The 20,641-nt window shown below is 42.5% G+C and overlaps 1 protein-coding gene across 2 annotated transcripts in view; it reads left to right on the plus strand.

The window, feature by feature from the left end:
* Nucleotides 1-20,641, plus strand: part of FOCAD (focadhesin) — a 316,407-nt gene that overhangs the window by 261,572 nt on the left and 34,194 nt on the right. For both annotated transcript variants that reach the window (XM_030294286.2, XM_030294287.1), the window contains 7 exons: nt 807-954; nt 3,126-3,245; nt 4,876-4,998; nt 5,469-5,546; nt 6,169-6,240; nt 7,775-7,877; nt 10,006-10,086. In XM_030294286.2, the coding sequence (XP_030150146.1) occupies nt 807-954; nt 3,126-3,245; nt 4,876-4,998; nt 5,469-5,546; nt 6,169-6,240; nt 7,775-7,877; nt 10,006-10,086 (725 nt within the window). The remainder of the gene's footprint in view (nt 1-806; nt 955-3,125; nt 3,246-4,875; nt 4,999-5,468; nt 5,547-6,168; nt 6,241-7,774; nt 7,878-10,005; nt 10,087-20,641) is intronic.

Genomic DNA, 20,641 nt, shown 5'->3' on the forward strand with positions numbered 1-20,641 from the left:
GAACAGTTTTTGTTTTTTTCCTTCAAATGGATATGTGTTCTTTCACGAGAATTGGGGCACAAAGCCCAAGATTCCAATTGAATTGTCACATGGGGCAACTTTTGACAAGCCTGTCATTTGTCCATTTTCTCTTCTGACCCAGTGGTACTCTGAGGGATCAGAGGGGAGAAGAGGACTAATGTCATTGTGCACAGACAAATACATAGTTTAAGGACGAAATTCCACTTGTGGATGTTGACTAGGAAACATGAAGCACTTAGTTGCTCATCATCATGCCTTGCAATGCGTCCCCCCCCCCCCCGCCCCCTGCCCCATTATTAGATGTCCTCAGCTCGCATCCTGAGACGGAGTCTTCTCTCCCATGCAGTTAATCATGGTGCACTCAATATGTGGACGTAGAGGGAGGGTGCAGAGGACCACGGCATTTCTCTAAGGGTAGACGTAGAGCTGCTTTCACCTGGCTTTTTATTCGTCTTCCTACCTCAGCCTAGAGTTTAAGTGAAACCTATTTCATGTTTTCGTGTGTTCTTCTCCAGTGGGTACACAGCACTAACGCGGGCCACGGACACTTGTTTGAATATATAGTTTTCCTTTTGAGGGGGGCGGTGGGTGCACCTGTTGTGGTTCGTGGGGCACACTTATATCCCAGGCAGCGGATCTAGAAGCCAGCCATCTCACCTCAGGCTGAAGAGCAGTATAAACTCGCGTGATAAGTGAAGAGTGGTGATGTGGGTTTCTGGTGATTTTAACACCTCATTTTTTGTGGGTTTTTTTTTTTTTTTTTTTGGTTTTTCTTTGCATCCAAGCACGGGCTGTATATTGGGAGTTGGACTTGTTCTGTCCCTCATGAGCCACAGCAGCCGAATGGAGTCTCGAGTTCATGTGGCAGCATCGCTTCGGAAGCTGTCTACCTACCTGGATGACAGTGGGAGCCAAAGCAGAACATTTCAGGAGGTAGGAGCCAGAAGTGACGGCTTTCTTCCCTTTGTTTTTTGTTTTCCTGTTGCTGCTTATTTTCTACTTCTCATGTTTTGGTCACCCTGAAATTAAATTCTTCCTCAGTTTCTGGCCAGGATAAGGAGAAAAATCTGAGTGGCAAACAACCTATGTTAGATCACAAGGTTTCAAATTGTGCAGCTGTTTAAATCAACTCAGACTTAAATGTGGCATAGAAGATAAGAGCCTTTAGTGAATGCAAAAACCTAAGTCAGCATCGCCAGAAGGCACTTTCTAAGAAGAGCTGCGATTTCCGATTTCCGCAGGAAGGTTAAATGGAGATATTTAGAATTACGCTCCAGCCAAATGTGACTATAAAAGATGGCCCGGAAGAAGCCTAAGAAACTGCAGAGCGAAAAGGCATTTGATTTTTTTTTTTTCCCCTTTCTTCGTGTCAGCCAGCATGAAAAATCATTGAGGAAATTCCCTTTACCACACTTCACGAAAAGATTTTTCTGTCGCGGCGCAAAACTACGCACAACTGCGGCCTGTGTGACGCAGCTTGCGCGAGTCGTCCGCGTTCCGAGCGACCGTCCGAGGCGCGTGTCTCTGTGCCCAGGTGAAGCTGAACCGCCTTGTGTTCTGCTTTGGGAGGACCCGGGGACGACCTTTTGGCCTGGCCGGATTCTCTGTCTCATTAGAGCAGATTCTATTTTCTCCAGGCCTGCCCGGGAGCCATTGATGAATTACATAATGGCTGCTGTGTTTCCCTGCTCGGCCCCTTCGCTTTCCCCAATGGGACTTGTCGAATCGGTGAATTTCTTTGGGGCACGGAGGGTCGCAGTTTTGTTCCAACACAGGCGCCGCATTTCCATTTTGAAAGCAGTGGCAGAACACGGGCTGAAAGCACGTATTTTTTTGTAAGCCCACGGAGGAAACTTTGCCACCAAGGGGCAACGTGATTAGTGAAAGGAAGGCAAGGTTTTTTACAACTGCTGCGTCGGCCTGCCTTGATGTTTCCATTCGTAAGGCTTGAGCAGGCAGTTTTGTCTTTCCCCACCTCTGATGTTTTATTATCCAACCTCTACCTTGGAAACGGCTTCCTTTCTTCACGCCGTACCGACCACGGTTGGGAGTTGAACCTTTCCACCGGGCCTTAACAGCATCTTTGTAAAGGAGGGCTTCAAGAGGAAAGTGGGAGGCAGCAGGGAGGGGATGATGAACCGTGATGTGCAAAACGTAGATCGAGTGACCCGCCCCAAGTTACTTAGCCCGGAAATGGTCGACTGGGGACATACACCTGAGTGTGCGTGCTCTCGACTCCCAGCATGCTTTTTTTACTTATAATTAATTCATATATTCGTTTACTTATCTATTCATTGATTTATTAAATTAGCACCCCGGTGCTCTGTGGGAAGTAGTATTACCTCTATTTTACACAATTTATGTGACCCTAAAATCCATGTGCCTGGTCCATTATGCCCCACTCCTCCTAAAAGACAGTCTTAATGCAGCAGGGTTGTCTTTTTTTTTTAACTTTTTTTTTTTTAACGTTTATTTAGTTTTGAGACAGAGAGAGAGCATGAACGGGGGAGGGCCAGAGAGAGAGGGAGACACAGAATCTGAAGCGGGCTCCAGGCTCTGAGCTGTCAGCACAGAGCCCGACGCGGGGCTGGAACTCACAGAACGTGAGATCATGACCTGAGCCGAAGTCGGACGCTTAACCGACTGAGCCACCCAGGCGCCCCAATGCAGCAGGGTTTTAACTTCTTTGGATTTCCTCTCCTTCTTGGCCTTGGATCAGAGCACATGGCTATTAGAAGCTAGCATTCACTGGGGATAAAAATCTGCCTCTGCTGTTGATTCATGCTGTGTCCTCCCATGAGATCATGATGGAACTTTTTGATTTTGAGTCCAAAGACCCGGGTTTGAATCTCGCCTCTGTCACTTGCAAGCTGTATGTAGTTGAGCCTCAAAGTCCGTACCTGTAAAGCAGGAATCGTGACACCCACCTCCTAACGTTGTTGGGACACGTGAATTGGGCAGCGGAACGGTGCCCGGTCTATGGTTGGTGTCCTTGAATCCAGTCCTTATCCCGGGGAGAAGTTTGGCAAAACATCAGTGTCAGCCGACTTGTGTTCTTTTGTTTGCACTCATGAAGAAACATTTTCCGCTGTCTTTTCGTCTAGGTCCTTGCCTATACCCTCAGCTGTGTATGTACATCAGCATTCAGTGCCGGAATCATTGAGGCTACCGAGGCTGAAGATATCATGAACAAGCTTCAGCTGTTGGTAGAAAACAACCAACAGGTTGGAATGCGTGCCGTGATTACAACTCTCTTGGGGTCTCCTGTTGCTGCTGAGTCCTAATTTTGACTAACTCAGAATTGGACTGTAGTGGGGCTTTTTTTTGTGTGTGTGTGTGCCCAGAACTAAAGAACTTCTAACTCTTCTCTCTTGTCACTGCTCTAGCCAACAGTCAGAAGTGTCTTTTTTTCTCTCCTTATGTTCTATGTTCTTTGGGTATGAAAGACTTTTCTCTCTCCCCATGTATTGTTCTATATTTATAAAATCTTAAAACATGTGGCTAGGGGAAGTTTAGGCTAGCGATAACAATTTGTAAAGATATAAATACACAGAGGACTCTGATAACATGAAACCTCAGCAAATTCAAAGCAGAGAACCCCTGTTCATGACCGGATACGCATGTGACAGTTTAAATACCTGCAAATTAAAGGGGCATCTGGGTACCTCAGTCAGTTGAGCTTCCAACCTCGGCTTAGGTCATGATCTCACAGTCCGTGGGCTCAAGCCACGTGTTGGACTCTGTGCTGACAGATCAGAGCCTAGAGCCTGCTTTGGATCCTCTGTCTCCCTCTCTCTCTCTCTCTGCTCCTCCCCCACTTGCTCTCTGCTCTCTGTCTCAAAAACAAACATTAAAAAAAATAAAACAAACCTGCCAATTAAATTAAATACCCTTAAAATGTTCCCTCTGAAATATTATTCAGCCTTCAAAAGGAAGGAGGGTCGAACACATGCCACGGTGTGGGCGAATCTTGAGGACATTATGCTAAGTGAAATGGGCCAATCACAAAAAGAAAAATACTGTGTGATTCCACTTACACGAGATACTTCGAGTAGTCAAAAGCACTGAGACAGAAAGAAGAAAGGTAGCCGCCAGGGGCTTGGAGAGGGAGAATAGGATGTTCTTATTTAAGGGATATAACGTTGGAGTTTGAAGGATGAACGAGTTCTGGCAATGGATGGCGGTGACGGTGGCACAACAGTGTGAATATGTTTAATGCCACTGAACTTACACCGAAAAGTGGTTAAGACAGTAAATTTTATGTTATGTATATTTTACGACAGTTAAATTGAAAAAAAGTGCTCCTTCCCCATTTGGATTTTTATAGGTTTCCCATGGTCTCGATTTTGGCCATCGTGAATTATTGCAGGATTTGCTGGTTATTAGCTAATATTGCGTTGTTACTGTTTTACGGTCGTATGACTGCGCACTTAAATCCAGAATAGGTCTTGCAACGCCAAAACGTGGAGGTTTGCATATGCTGTACTCGTTTCGGGACTTTCTCTCCTCTTGTTTGGGAGTTGACTTGGCTTGCATGATCTACCTTGGTATTTTCACCCTAATTCCTTCAGAAAATTTGGATCATTTGAGTCAAGTCTCGTAACAGTCCGGTCTTACTTTCCTAAAAGAAACCATTCACTGCAGCTGAATTCCCTAGTGAGACTGCAGTTTCTGTTGCAAACCAGAAGTCTTGATTTAAAAAAAAATCTGCAAATCTCTGATTTTCAGATGGCAGGAGAAGGTGTCAGTAGGAAAGGGAGCCCCTAGAAGTGCTTGGTTGCTGTCTATCGAGTTCCTGATCCGCTCCATTCTTCTTCTGTTTCCTTACCCTTTGTTTTTCCCTTGCTTATGCAGACGTCAGGTTTTGCCCTAGCGTTAGGAAACCTGGTTCACGGATTGTCTGTGTGTGGACACGGAAAAGCGGAGGACTTGGGCCACCGGCTGCTCCCTGCCTGGATCAGAATTGTTCTGACAGAGGTAGGAGGTCACGTCCTGCATGTTATTTTATATTTTTATAAAGGAAAAAAGAGCTATTTTATTAGGCCACTTATAGGTGCTGCTGAGGTACACAGCCCAACAGTAAAAGAATAGGCAATTTCAAACAAAAGAGATGCAGGAACTTTTAATCCCTTATAAATGATCTATCCTGTCAACTATGACAGCTTTTTTTTTTTTTTTTAAGAGGCTACTTTCTCAGTGTTTTCATTTTAAAGGCGCATTGGGGTTTTGAAAAATAAAAACCAACAAGAAGCCGCCTGTGATCTAATAACTTCAACCTATTACTTTATTCAAGTCTGCTGCCGTTTTTGGTTTAGGGATACGGGTTATGTTGACCCTACAAATTTAGTACCGTTTTGACCCGTATTTCTCTGTGATAGAAAAGGTTTTTTTAGAATTCAAACCCAAGGACCGTTTGCCTCTTGACATATCTGATGCTTTGTTTCCAGGGCACTCCGACAATGCTCTGTCTTGCAGCTCTTCATGGCATGGTGGCCTTGGTGGGCTCTGAAGGGGATGTAATGCAGGTAAAAACAACAAAAGAAGGGAAGAATCTGAATGTGTACATAGCCACGGCAAGAGGAGCATGCCCAGTATCTCAGTATGCTAAGGACAGAATACATGGTCACAGTAATGGTTGTACTGGGCTTTTCAGTGCCTTGATGTATAGAAAATCGCTCTGGGTTAAGAATTTGTTGTTAGAGATTTGTTCCCTTTTTGTATCCGGTGTAGAGGAATTAAACTTAGCTTATGTGCTTTCCACAAAGTTCCCTGCTCGAGAAAAGTGACCAGATCGTCAGAAATTTAAGTCATCCATAAGAAACTCCGTTTTGTATCTGTGATGTTTAAGTTTCTATCTAGTATATTACGTCCACAGTGGACACATGTATGTTTCAGTTAACAATTCTAAGGAGCACCCGTGTCCGTACAGTGAAGGTGTGTTAAGTGAGTGCTACGGAACTGGTTCCAGGAAATTGATGATGAATACAGCTTGTGCCCTCCCCTCAAGGAGCCCATAGCTTTTGTTTTTGAGATGTAAAGATGCAATGGCAAATTATAGCATAGCTTAGAAGATGATAGCTCATACACTGCGAATACCATCATTTACTTCTTGGGGAATGTTGGAGTGGGTATTTCTTTTTCTTTCAGCTGAAGGCAGAAGCCATCCAGACCTCTCATTTTCAAGCCAGACTTAATGAAGTCATTAAAACTGTAACTCAGGTGAGAAGAGGGATTTAAAATCCGTGGATGGGAAAATGGATATTCCCTTTTGCTCTGATGATACAGACTTTTGCTTGAAACATGGGGAGATCTCTGGTCATTCACATTGAGTCCAAGCAGCGTTTGAGAGTGGCTTATGCCCCTGCGTTTGCCAACAAACACCCACTGCCTCTGGAGAAAAAGCCGTCGTGTTTGAGCTAACTTGAGTTCGAATTGGTTGCCTTTAAAACTTAAAACCTGACCCTGCAAGGAGTGTTAGGTCCTAAGGACAAATAAAATGGAGGGTGACCAAAGGAAGGGCCCGTGTCGAAGTAGAATGGTCAAGAGGCACTAGTTCACATGTAACTGATAAAACTCTTTGGGTAAATCATTGTCAGCATTCTTGGCTAGAGAACGAGTCTGTTCATCGGCTGAGAAATGATTTTATATTTTAAGATTTTTACTTTTAAAAATGTACTAATTTCATTGCCTCGAATGTGAAAGTACAGAATGAAAGAAGCTGAAAAAAATATCACTGATGGTCCTCACAACTCGAAGCAAGTGTTTGTAAAAATTGGTCATAAATCTTTTCAAGAATTCTTAGTTCCTTTGCATAATTGGCGTTCTTAGTACATATAGAACTTTGTAGATGGCCTTTTCAAGTAGTCTTTTCATTTAGCATACTTTTTCTCATTATTGTAAAATACAGCTGATTATCACACCTACCACATAAACAAGTTTTAGTGATTTGTGCTTTTAAAAGCAAACATAAATCTGGGGCGCCTGGATGGCTCGGTCGGTTGAGCGTCCGACTTGGTCGCAGGTCATGATCTCGCGGTTCGTGAGTTCGAACCCCGTGTTGGTCCCTGTGCTGACAGCTCGGAGCCTGGAGCCTGCTTCGGATTCTGTGTCTCCCTCTCTCTCTGCCCCTCCCCACTCACGCTCTTGTTTCTCTCTCCTCCAAAAATAAACATTCAAAAAAAAATTTTTAAAGCAAACATAAATCTCTAAACAGAAGAAACTCTCTCAATGTACGAATACAATTCTCAAGAAAAGAATTATGCTGAAACTTAAGTTGCTCCATCTGGGAGAAAAACCGATAAATGAAAACTCTTACTGAATAAAATCCTTATGATGAGTGATAAAGCAGTAATAGAACATTACTTAGAGGACAAAATAACATCTCCTTCCATCCTTAAAGGTATTTTATTCTTAAATAACTAACACCTTTTTTTTTTTCCCCCCACTCTCGGGACTTTTATTCCTTTTTAAAAATATTCCTTTGAGACCAGCTGACTCGGTGAAACCTGAGACCACCAATGCTACCTCCTATCATGTTTGACTGATTGATTCGTTAATTCAGCAATAGTTGTTGATCAGCTGTATGTCCAGGGTTTAGAAGACTACACATGTGACCTTACAACTTGTCATAGAGCTTGTCATTACCAGACAAGCTACCACCTCGTTAAAGATAAACGACTTTCTATGAGTGACCTTTTATTAAGTGGAGTTTGGATCTTGCCCCATCATTGCACTGTCACGTTTCCATCCATAGGTCATCAGCGTGTCTGGAGTGATTGGTCTTCAGTCAAATGCGCTCTGGCTTCTGGGCCATCTTCATCTGTCTACTCTGTCCTCGAGTCAAAGTAGGACCTCCGGTAAGGCTGGACTCTTAGAACACTGGAGCTGGAAGGAGGGATTGCTGACTGGAGGCCATGTACTTTGTTAAGAGCATTAATCTTTGCAGCCACCGTAAGTGGTAGCTGTTACCATCCCTATTTTACATCAGGAGAGAATGCTCTGTGGAGAGGCTTCCTGGCTTGCTCAGGATCACGTGGCCGTAAGTTGTAGACGCAGCTGACCTGCCATCGCTTGGCTTCCCCAGCCCAGGCTTTCGTCCTTCTTCCTCTCTGCCTCCCTCAGAGAGGAGATTAGACATTCAGCCTAACCCCGTATTTCACAAAGCAAGCTGAGGCTTAGAAAGATTACGTGACTTCCAAGTGGCGTTAGCGTGGTGACAAATCTAGGGGTAGGCACCAGGTCCTTGAGGCTTGGAAGAGAGTTCTTTTTATTTTTACTTTATGGAGTTACACTTTGCGTAATACTCCAGTTTCACTGAAAGCCTCTTCATATATGACTGGATTTCTTCTGGCCCCTGTTTTTAAGAAAATAGTGGGGTAAGTACATTCAAAGGTGTGTATGTACTTGGCCTTGAAATTGAAATCCTAGCTCTTAACATAACAAGAGCTTTTTGTTTCCTTTTCTATTTCCATTTTTTGGAGAAAAGCAGTAAAAAAATATTTGCAGTTCTCACCTGCCTAATGTATGTTTGCACTTGGAGGTTTTCCGAGGAAGGCATCACTGCACTACATGGGGACCTAAATCTGCTCTTTGCTCTTTATAGAATTTTGACCCCCTGGCTCTCTTGGACCCAGGCCAGAGAGGTTTAGCTACCAAAGATTTCTCATTAAAACCTAGTTTCGCGTATCCCCTGACAGGTAGTCTGCGGACAGCATCACCATGAACATGTAGCACTGTAATTACTGTTTCCCTCGCTTTCAATCACTCCTTAGCTATAGAAATAGGACATGGTTCTGCAGCGCTCCCAATATAATGAACTCGAGACAGCCGGAAGCTGTCATGTTAAATGGGGAAAAAAGAAAAAAAAAAAAAAAAACTTAGTCATAGCGGAAACCTTAGGTAATGCTGGTTTTGAAGGGCAGTGTTCTCATAATGCCCTGGTAAAATAGCAAGTTTCCGTCAGGCTTTTGCTTTTTTACATAGACTTTTAATTGTTACGTTATGGGTTACGTGCTCTGGCCCACATATACTCAAGTCAGGTGGCAGTGAATCATCTTCTACCCGGGTTCTTTGAAACGAAATGACTGTGTGTCTGGAAAAGTACAGCGGCATGTTCCTGTTGGAATTTTCCAGTCGAGCCATTTGTTGCGGTGAAAACCATCTCATGAAACAATTATGGGGGATGGGGAGGAAAAGAATCTAGGAAACTCCCCAGACTCAACCAGCATAAAAGTCACTGCTTCACTGTTCCAGGTCAGCAGCCACATCTGGTTATTCGCACGTGTTGGTCACTTAGAGGTCCCTGCTTTATGAAGTAAGAGACGGGCCGCTGTTATTACTGATTGTTGTATTTCCATGGTTCATATATCTGATTCTGAATGTCCTGAAGTTGCTCCTAGCATGGCAGTCTCAGCCTCGAAGCCCAGCAGACTCCTTGCTGACGCTGAGGCTAACTGGACGGGGCTCATTGATGTGAACATGTGGAAAAGATATATATTTTTTAATGTTTCTTCATTTTTGAGAGAGAGTGGAAGTGCAGGAGGGGCAGTGAGAGAGGGAGACAGAGGATCTGAAATGGGCTCTGTGCTGACAGCATCGAGCCCAGCACGGGGCTCGAGCTCATGAACCATGAGATCATGACCTGAGCTGAAGGTGGACGCTCAACTGACTGAGCCACCCGGACGCCCCTGGAAAGGATTTTTTTTTTTTTAACTGCATCAGTAAAGTTTTCATCCCCTGTGATTTTTCAGTCTCTATTAGGTTTACCACCCATTTTAGATTTGCTTGCGTAGCCTAAGTGATTACTTCAAGGCCAGTCACTTAATCTAATAGAATTAGTTGCAACCACAGAGTATTGTGCTGAGATTAATGGCATAAACATCTCCGCTTTATCTCTAGGTTGATATGGCAGCATGAGATCATTATCTTTCCTTCATTAGTCCCACCGAGTTCACTGGTTAATTTGATCATTTTCTGTCTCCACAGTTCCTACCGACTATAGCTATTTGCCCGAGAGCAGTTTTATTAGAGCAGCCATTGGCTTCTTCATTACAGGAGGAAAAAAAGGCAAGTGAGCATGTTTCTCGAATTTTATCACTCTTTCTACGCAGTGGGTTTGTGTGCCCTGAGCCTGCTTCTGTAGAATTAATAACAAATCTGAAGGAGTGGCTATTTTCCTCTGCGAGACCATCTTTGCAACAGAAATGACCAGGAGACCAACTCCGCTAAGGTGGTATGTAAACATACACTCTGTGTAATCGTATTTGACCTTGGGGGTTGTGGGGGTGGGGGGGGGGCGGGGAGCAGGGAATCTGTGAAGACCTTAAACTTTCATTTGGCTTTTTCAAAAATATGAATGTATGTTTCTTTTCTTGTCGATTTCGAATGGGTGTGACCATAAAAGAGGAAACACACCTGGGACCTGACTAGGAAGTACGCCTTCTCCCTGAACCTTGAATGATCAGTCTTTGTTGTTGGGATCACTGGCTCTAGTTCCTAATTTTAGCGTGTGTTCTTTTTCTCCACAAACATTTGTTCTTTTGTGATTTTTTTTTTTAATGTGTATTTATTTGGAGAGAAGGAGTGTGCATGCGCATGGGGGAGGGACAGAGAGAGAGAGAGGGGGAGAGATAATCCCAAGCAGGCTCTGTGCCGTCATCGTGGAGCCCAGTGTGGGGCTGGATCCCGCAAAGACCTGAGCCCAAATCAAGAGTCGGATGTTTAACCGGCTGAACCACCCAGGTGCCTTGTCCCGTTGAGGTCCTTTATTGCTGCCACCCACATTAGAGCACAAGCAACCTGAAGACAGAGATTGAGTGCCTTTTTTAAAAATGTTTATTTCATTTATTTTAAGAGAGAACGAGTAGGGGAGGGACAGAGAGGGAGAGAGAGAGGGAATCCCAAACAAGCTACACTCTGTCAGCACAGAGCCCATTGTGGGGTTTGATCTCACAAACCATGAGAACATGACCTGAGCCATAATCAAGAGTCAGACACCTAACCCACTGAGGCGCTCCAAGTGCCTTCTGTTTTTGACTGAAGTCAGAATAATGCCATATAAGTCTTAAAAATAAACGCTCTTTACTGATACACATACTCTTCAATGCTGTGAGAGAAAATGTATCTCACTAGAAAATATCTTGGCTTAGGAAACCGTTTCACTGATGTAATATTCTTTCATTGATACTATTTGCTACTTTCTCTTTTGCCTGGCCTGGCTAGGTCATTCTGGGCAAAACCATTCCAATTTTAGGGGAAAAAAAAGTTTTTAAATTCAAATGAAGAAATCTGGAGGAAGCGAGTTTGATTAATGAAGGTCAGGGAAGAGTAAAATCTTACTGTTGGAAAGGACATTAAAAAGGTCATGTCGTCTGATTTCCCACCGGGTACAGTAATCCCAGGAGTTGCCAGATTTCAACTGGCTTCATAGTTCAGAGATAAATTCCTTTGCTTCCTCGAGTTCAAGAGATTGTACTATTATTTTAGGGTCATGAGTTAGTCTAACTGCTTTTGTATACCCTTATGAAAAATAGATAAATAGTTATGTCATTGTTGTACGTAATATATTTGGATATAGTCATGTAATATATTACACATAATGTAGAGTTCACTGTTTATATCATCATAAACTAAGTCTCTTTATATTAGATCTCATAATAGAGATGTCTTCATTAGTAAGAAATTGAATTCTTACTAAAGGAGCGTCTAAATTTCCATGGCTAGAATAATTTTTGGAATACATATTTTGGCTCATTTTTCTTAGTTTGCTCCCTGGTATCTTATAAAAATTTTAAATGATGATGATGTGAGATATTTCCATGAGAAATAAAATAAAAATTCTTAAGATAAAATGACAGATACTCCTTTTCTAGTGAATAAAATGTCATGTTGACTCCCAGATCCATATTTCTTAGCAGACATGAATTTTCTCTGAATCCTGTGGGAAATTCTTGGTCAAACATAACATTTCTGTGTTACACAGTCAAGGCACAACAGGAAATATTCTGCTCTAAAATTGAAAAATCAGGTGGAGCTGGCATCAGTGACGTGATTTGTAATCTTGCTGAAAGCTATTTTCAGACAGATAAATGAAGTATTAAAAATGCCATGCTACCAATCAGATTTTGGGCATTTTCAGGTTGTGGGAGAGGGCTGCCTTCTTGTCAGGTTTGCTGACTAGATTCAGAGGAAAATCTATTCAGCCTTACACATTACTAACGATGACCCCAGAGGAGTGGGGGCCGTGGGAGGCTGACCTCCGCCTCCGAAGCCCATTTACAAAAACAAAACCAGACCCTGCTCTATGGGTCTAAATGGGGTGGCCAAATGCGGAGGTGTGCATGCAAACGAGTGTTTTCTTCTTCAATATGCCCAGCTCATTTGAATTTTAATAACTCCCTTCTGAAGCAGCTTTTGAGTTTAAATGTCTGGATGTCACTCACTAGAGCCCAGTGGGGCTGCTGATAGGAAGGATGACGACTTTGGTGAGCTCTTTTGAGGAAGAAATGGCTTTAGAGAATAAAAATCATGCGTGGCACAGGCCGGAGAGAGGAGACTTGAGGGATGGCCTGGCTTCATTGTCTCTGTATGCTATTTAATAACTCCTGAGAGGAAGAAAAATGTGATGAGTTATCCCTGATCCACACTTATGCCAGGATGAGATTGGGGACCATCAATTTTAGCCAATCAAATTTGAGATAATGAATATATTCATCTGTTTTCATTCTTTTTTTTTTTTGAGGGCTTTTCTCCCTTTTCTTTTAATGTTTACTTATTCTTGAGAGAGACAGAATGCGAGCGAGGGAGGGGCAGAGAGAGAGAGAGGGAGACACAGAATCTGAAGCAGGCTCCAGGCTCTGAGCTGTCAGCACAGAGCCTGACACGGGGCTCGAACTCACGGACCATGAGATCATGACCTGAGCCAAAGTCAGTTGTTTAACTGACTGAGCCATGCAGGTGCCCCTATTAATCTGTTTTCTAATGCTCAGGGCTTTTCTCACCTTGGATCCTCACTTTAATATTCCTATGATAGTGCACACAAGATGTTGATAACATCCATTCCTTCATACAGGCCTAAATTTGAAAACCAAAACTACAAAGTGCTTCTAGTTTTTCAGAGCTTCAGTTAATAGTTTCGAATGTAACTGTTTTTTTGTTTTTGTTTTTTTCCTGCCCTGTAACATTCTCCTTTCTTCCCTAATAGCCCTGACACCCTCATAGCAGATGTCATGATCATTATTATGTAGTATTTATTCCTACGGACATTTCTTAACTATGCTAGGTTTAAAATTTACTCAGAATCTAATTCATCCTATCATGGAATTATTTTTTTCCCCTTAAGGGACTCTAAATTTTGACTCTGATTTTTGCTACTTTTCTATTCATTTTTTTTCCTGACTTCTGATCTTTGCTTTTTCTCAGTCTCCTAGCCATGTTCAGATTTCACCAAGATTGTATCTGTTTCTTTTATAAAACACTTAAAATGTATTAGAAGTACTTAAGAAAAGTAATGATTCATTTTTGCTGCTAACACCACATATTTCTACCTAATAATTTAGGATTATTTTTCTTATCATTCTCTTCCTGGGGAATTTGACTAGCTTTCTAAGCTTGTATTTTTCTGTTAGGCTTTAAAGTTCACAGTAAGAAGTATTATTTGCGGAAAGTTATTTAAATCCTTTTAATAAAGTCAAGATGAATGGCATTTCCTTTTTTTTTAAATTTTTTTAAATGTTTAGTTATTTTTGAGAGAGAGAGAGACAGAGTGTGAGCAGGGGAGGGGCAGAGAGAGAGAGAGAGAGACATAGGATTCGAAGCAGGTTCCAGGCGCTGAGCTGCGAGAAGAGAGTCCAGTGGGGGGGGGGGGGGGGCTCGAACTCACAAACTGTGAGATCATGACCTGAGCTGAAGTCAGACACTTAACCAGCTGAGCCACCCAGGCGCCCCTGGCATTTCCTTCTTGATAGGAATTCATTGGTCAGTGATCTATGTGCATAAGTACGGGGTTCTTAAATGAACTGTAGATAGACATATTCTCAGTTGATCATTTTGAACCAGCAGAAGATATATAACCATCAGATATATAATTGTGAACCAGCAGAAGATGTAATTATATGATGAGTCTAGTCAAAAGCAGGATTAGTAAACTCTGGGTGTAGAATAAACAATATGGGAGAGCTGTCCTATTTTTCTGATGAAATTACGGAGTTGATTACCGAGATTGTGTTAAAGCATTTTAGTTTAGTGATAGTTTACCTGTACAGATCTTTTAACAAGTATTATTAAAAATGAATACTTGTATATAACACTAAGTTCAAAAATGGTATAAGGAAGAAAAAAGAATCTCCTATAATCTTACCACCCAGAGATAGCCACGATAGATATTCTACCTTACGTCCATCTAGATGTGTGTGCGTTATGTGATATTGAATCATAACATGTATATTATTTTGTTGCCTTCTAATTGTTTAAAAATTTACTGACTTCTCATGTAAATGGACAAAATCACCACCTACCTCCTCCAGAAAGAAGCTTGCGAGAAGATGTGAAAAGAATCCTTGCATTTGTTCCTGGGATGTGTTTTGGGAGTGTTTGATTGCTATTTTTGATTGTAAACACCATCAAAAATATTTGGAAGGAAAAACGTCACCAATTGCCCCATGACTTTCTAACCACTATTACCATTTTTGAATTTTACTTTTTAATTTGTTTTTATGCACACATAATTTTTGCATACTTCCCAGTGTACGTATGCTTTGAATCTTTTAACTTCTATTATTGACATTTCCCTGTGTTTCGTATATCTCCATAATTATCACTTTTAAATGACTGTAGAGGATTCGATCAAGTTGATGGATCATAATTATTTTAGCCATTTATCTATTGGTCATCTAAAAAATTGCCATTATGGAGAACATCTTTATGTCGCTCTTCTGCATAAAGGTTTTCCTTGGCTTCTTTGTTCTTCAAAAGGGTTGTACCAGGTTTGGGTACCTCAGCCCTGGATGCATGTGCAAAGCAGGAGATCACAACAGAGGTTAAAGGCATGGGGGTCAGGCTGCCAGGGCTCACACACCACTTTACTGTGTAATTTCAGACAAGCTGCTTATGTCCCTAAGCCTCAATTACTTCTGTAAAGTGGAGAGAATAATTGAATCTTTATAGAGTTTTGATAAACATTATGAGTTTATGAGTCAGTTTATGTAACAGTGCTTAGAAAACAAAATAAAGGGGCGCCTGCATGGCTCAGCCAGTTAGTTATGCATCCGACTTCGGCTCAGGTCATGATCTCACGGTTCGTGAGTTCGAGCCCCGCGTCGGTCCCTGTGCTGACAGCTCGGAGCCTGGAGCCTGCGTCGGATTCTGTGTCTGTCTCTCTGCCCCTCCCCTACTCGCTCTCTGTCTCTCTCTCTCAAATATAAAAACGTAAGAAAACAATTTTAAAAAAATAAAGAGGAAACCCTTTCTAGCTATCATATTACAAAGCAAACCAATATATAGATAAACACGATTACAATAAAAAATCCATCAGGTATAAAATCATACCTTGACACTGCTTTAATTAACCTTTCATTTCCAGAAGGAATGAACATTTTTGCATATATTTACTGTCCAAGAAGTTTATTTTTTTTTTAAGTTTATTATTTTTTTTTTTAATGAGACAGAGGGAGGGGAAGAGAATCCCAAGCAGGCTCCACGCTATAAGCGCAGAGCCAGATGCAGGGCTTGATCTCACAAATCGTGAGATTATGACCTAAGTCAAGATCAGGAATCAGATGCTTAACCAACTGAGCCATCCAGGTGCCCCCAAGGTTTACGTTTTAATTAAATTTTAGAACACTTATTTTTTTAAATGTGTACTTTTTTTTTTTCTTTAAAGTAAGCTCTACACCCACTGTGGGGCTGGAACTCACAACCCTGAGATCAAGAGTCACATGCCTTACTGATGGAGCCAGCCAGGTGCCCCCAAAATTTGTACCTTTTTTTCTTTTTGTTTTAAAGTAATTCCAAACTTACAAAGAAGTGAAAACTGCCAGAGAACCCTGTTCAAGTTTCAGCAACTGTCCAAACGATGTCTTTAGCATAAAAAGAGTTTAATCCGGAATATCACACTGCACTTGGTCTGTCCCACCTCCAGTCTCCTTCAATCTAGAACAGTTCTCCAGTCATCGTTTGCCTTTCAAGACTTGAAAGTATTTTAAGATTAGCAGCCGGTGATTTTATTTAATCTTTTTATTTTTAAAGTTTTTTTTTTTTAGTTTTTAATTTTTTAAGGTTTATCTCTGAGACAGAGACAGAGTGAGAGCGGCAGAGGGGCAGAGAGAGAGGGAGACACAGAATCGGAAGCAGGCTCCAGGCTCTGAGCTGGCAGCACAGAGCCTGACGTGGGGCTCGAACTCACGAACTGTGAGATCGCGACCTGAGCGGAAGTCGGCTGCTTAAACGACTGAGCCGCCAGGTGCCCCAGCAGCCAGTTATTTTATAGAACACTCGGCTGTTTGGATCTGCCGGTTTGCCTGCAGTTGCTCATGTGAGGGTAGGTCAGTCATCCTTGGCAGGAATATCACAGACACAGAGCGATGCCCCTCTCACGGCATCCCACCAGGGGGCTCGTGATGTCTTTCTGCACTGGGGATGTTGATTTTGATCTCTTGGCTAAGGTGCTATGTTCCTGGCCTCTCCACTAGTAAGTTCTCCTTTCCCTTTATCATCAGTAAATATTCTTTGTGGAGCTGTTTTGAGACTTGAGGATTATCCGGTTTTTCATCCTGCTTTTGCCCATGAGTTTCATTGTCCATGAATGTTTTCTTGCCTGAATTATTCCTATGATGTTTGCCAAAAGGTGATTCTTTTTTAATTTTTTTTTAATCTTTATTTATTTTTGAGAGAGAGAGACAGCATGTGAGCAGGGGAGGGGCAGAGAGAGAGGGAGACACAGAATCCGAAGCAGGCTCCAGGCTCTGAGCTGTCAGCATAGAGCCTGACGTGGGGCTCGAACTCACGAACTGTGAGATCATGACCTGAGCCGAAGTCAGACACTCAACCGACTGAGCCACCCAGGCACCCCTGCCAAAAGGTGATTCTTAAAATTCCCTCATTCCATTTATGTTTTTCAGTAGGCATTCTATAAGGAAGAGCTGCCATGTCCCTCCCTCTCTCTCACTCTCTCTTAGTATGGACTACTAAAATTTTACTTCGTGTAATTATTTGTTACTCAATTATTCATTATTTCATCCTTCATATTGTTCCATAGTGAGAGCCTCTTTACATGGGCTTTGTGTCCTTTTGACATGGCCCCATCATTCTGTGAGTACTTTGGTTGGTTGTGGCACAAGACATTCTAGGCTCATCTTGTATTCGTCTTCAGTCCCGTAATAGCCGGGTAGGTCAGGTTCCTTTCAGTGGGGAATGTTACTTATTTATTTTTTTGTTTGCTTGTTTATTTTTGAGACAGAGCAAACGGGGAAGGGGCGGAGAGAGAGGGAGACGGAAACCCAAGCAGGCTCCGCACCATCAGCACAGATCCCAACGCTCATGGGCTCGAACCACCCACAGTGGTTCCCTGTGCCGCTCAGGCACGCCGGGAACAATACTTAGAAGCAAAGATCTTGGCACAAATTCTCCTTGGTACTAGAGAAATCCCTGCTCTCAGGCTCTTTCAGTGGACAGTTAGGAAATAGACTCTCTCTCTCTCTCTCTCTCTCTCTCTCTTGCTCTGTCTCTCATGTCTATATACATTTCTAGAGCTATATATATTGAAAGTCATGAGTTCATAATATCTCCAATTCCAATTAACATCACACATTCATTCTCCTTTTCCCTCTTTGCGTATTTGTAACTTTCTTCTCGGACGGTAGTAAGAAGCCTGGTTCCGTTATTCTCCACATATCTGCTCATTTTTGGAGTCCCCCTGTTTGAAGACAATCTGCCGTTCCTGCTGGGCCAGAGCCCTGTGGAAGTCGCCTTTCTCTCTCAGGTCCTGATTGCCAGTGGGTGGCCACCCTGCTTGGCGGCCTTCCTGGGGCTAAGGGGCCCAGGGACATTTTTGTTCCTGATAACTCTGAACGTCGTGAAAGTACTGTTCACAACATCCTCCCAACTCTTAGTATCTGACTGACCGATCAGAATTATCACCTGTTTCCAACTACCATTTTGATTTCAGAGTCGTTTCTGGCAAGGGACCAAGCATCTCCTCGTCTCCACAAATAAGCCATGCTGTAAATATCTCTATCGTTGTTTCTGGAAAAATCCTCGTCATCCTTTCCATCTTGGTTTAAACATCCTTTCTTCAGTGGGGGAAGAGGGGGGATTTGTGACATTTCCAGACTGGTTTAGGTTTCTTAGGTTACACTTTCTGATATGTTGTTCATAGTACTTTACGTCTGAGCCATTATTTTCTTCATTATTTGTGGTTCTTTGTTTCAAGTCTGTCTTTCCCATTAGACTGTAATTTCCTCAAGGGCAGGAGGAACATCCATGTTTTATCCTCAATGCTTAGAACACAGTACTTGGCATTTACTAGTGTTCAAACACTTGTTGATCTGCAGCTCTGAGTGTGCGTGCGTGCGTGTGTGCGTGTGTGTGTGTGTATTGGATAATTCTACGCTAAGTTGCTTTTAAACAGCACTGAAGATGGAGAAAGCAAAGTCATGCCCACACTACACAAGCGACATTCTGTGATGGGCAAGAGACAAGCACCGGCTGTCAGCCTACTACTTACTACCAGACTTGCACTGGAGGGTTTACACATGTGCGTCGTGGCATTGAGATGTGATCCCCTGTGTAGCCAAAGTATGTGTGATAATGGGTCCTGTTGTAATGCATTATGTTCGGATATGCCATTTATATCAAGGTCCTTTGAGGCTGTCAACTGGATGAGAGATTTAAAGCAAGTTTGTATCTGGATTTTCAAACATCTGGATCCCATTAACAAGTACTGTTAGGCCTTCTCAGTTCCAAAGCCATTGTCTATAAAGCATTCCACACTTTCCTTTTATCTAAGGCACTTGCCTAAAAGACAAAGCACTGCAAGGAGGGAGCTAATCATTCCCGTCACTTGGCTTTGGGTTCCTGTGTCCGACGCTGAAGATCTCCGAGGAAGGGACCACGTGACTCTCTTCTCCCATCGTGGGACTCCCTCTCTTTCCATACCTCCCCCCGCACGAGCGAAACTGCCAAGTGTTTCCTCCATTCCTAACAGTTACTATAATTCCTTTCATTCCAGTCATGTCAGAATTAGTTCCCTGTAAATACAGCGGAAAATTTTGTGTGATTCTGGTTATGCTACTCAGTAGCGATGCTTTGCCCTTTTAAAAGCGGAAGATTTATTGTGTCATAGCACTTACTTGATTTTCAGCCCTGGGTTCCATGTTACAGGTTCTTCTTGTCTCTGACACTTGCTGTGTATCAGGTCAATACGGAAGCAACATGCAAAATGGATAGTAAAGTGCAGTTATTAATGCAGGCTCTGTTCTCCTGTCAAGGGAGAGCTCGTTGTGTAAACAATAAAACATGGTGCGTGTGTGTGCGTGTGTGTGTGTGTGTGTGTGTGTGTGTGTGTGTGTGTGTGAGAAAATGGTCATATTTCACACTGGGTGCTAGTATTAGAGGACAGGGTGAATGCCTTCCCTGATTCCCTAGATCCTCTGGAAACTGCAAAATTTCTGTAGTGAATTCTGTAGAAGGACCTGGAATAACATCTTATGTAATTTTGAAAACTCTTGATCTGAGAAAAAATGTAAAGGAATCTGCTTGTGAATTAATGATTTCCAAAATAGATTTGGATTCATGTCCTTAATAGGAGAGAAAAGCAGTTCTTTGCACAGATACTTACTGTACCGTCTGCCAGCCCATCAAGCCATTTCTAAGATTCACACACCAAAATTACCCCAAAAATGTGGCTTAAATGTTTCTGGGGGTGTGTGAAATCAAAGACCCCAATTTGCTGCCTATATGGTATAGGGACAGTCACCTGCTGTGTGTAATCAGTAGACAGTTATGTAAATAGCCAACCAGTTGATTCCTATCACAGCATTTTTATTTTGATCATACCTGATTTTGCCTTGTCTATCTATCCTCTTACTCGAATATAAGCTCCACTAGTGAAGGAATCTATTCTGTCGTGTTGAATACTCTCTTCACTGTCTGGAACAGTGCCTGGTACCTGCTAGATACTCAGTGATTGAATGAATGAATTTTTTATGAATATGTTTATTTATCTATTTATCTATGTATGTATTTATTTATTTGTTAGAAATTCTCTTTGTAATAGCAGTGGTAGATTCCCTGACTCCCTGCACTCCTCGTATTCCATCTTAAGATGGAATAGACGGGGCGCCTGGGTGGCGCAGTCGGTTAAGCGTCCGACTTCAGCCAGGTCACAATCTCGCGGTCCGTGAGTTCGAGCCCCGCGTCAGGCTCTGGGCTGATGGCTCAGAGCCTGGAGCCTGTTTCCGACTCTGTGTCTCCCTCTCTCTCTGCCCCTCCCCCATTCATGCTCTGTCTCTCTCTGTCCCAAAAATAAAAAATAAAAAAACGTTGAAAAAAAAATAAAAAAAAAGATGGAATAGAAATAAAGCTTCAGTTACTGGTAACACAGCTTAGAAGAGTATTGAACTTTAAC

Source organism: Lynx canadensis, chromosome D4, assembly GCF_007474595.2.
Source record: "Lynx canadensis isolate LIC74 chromosome D4, mLynCan4.pri.v2, whole genome shotgun sequence".
Classification (NCBI taxonomy): domain Eukaryota; kingdom Metazoa; phylum Chordata; class Mammalia; order Carnivora; family Felidae; genus Lynx; species Lynx canadensis.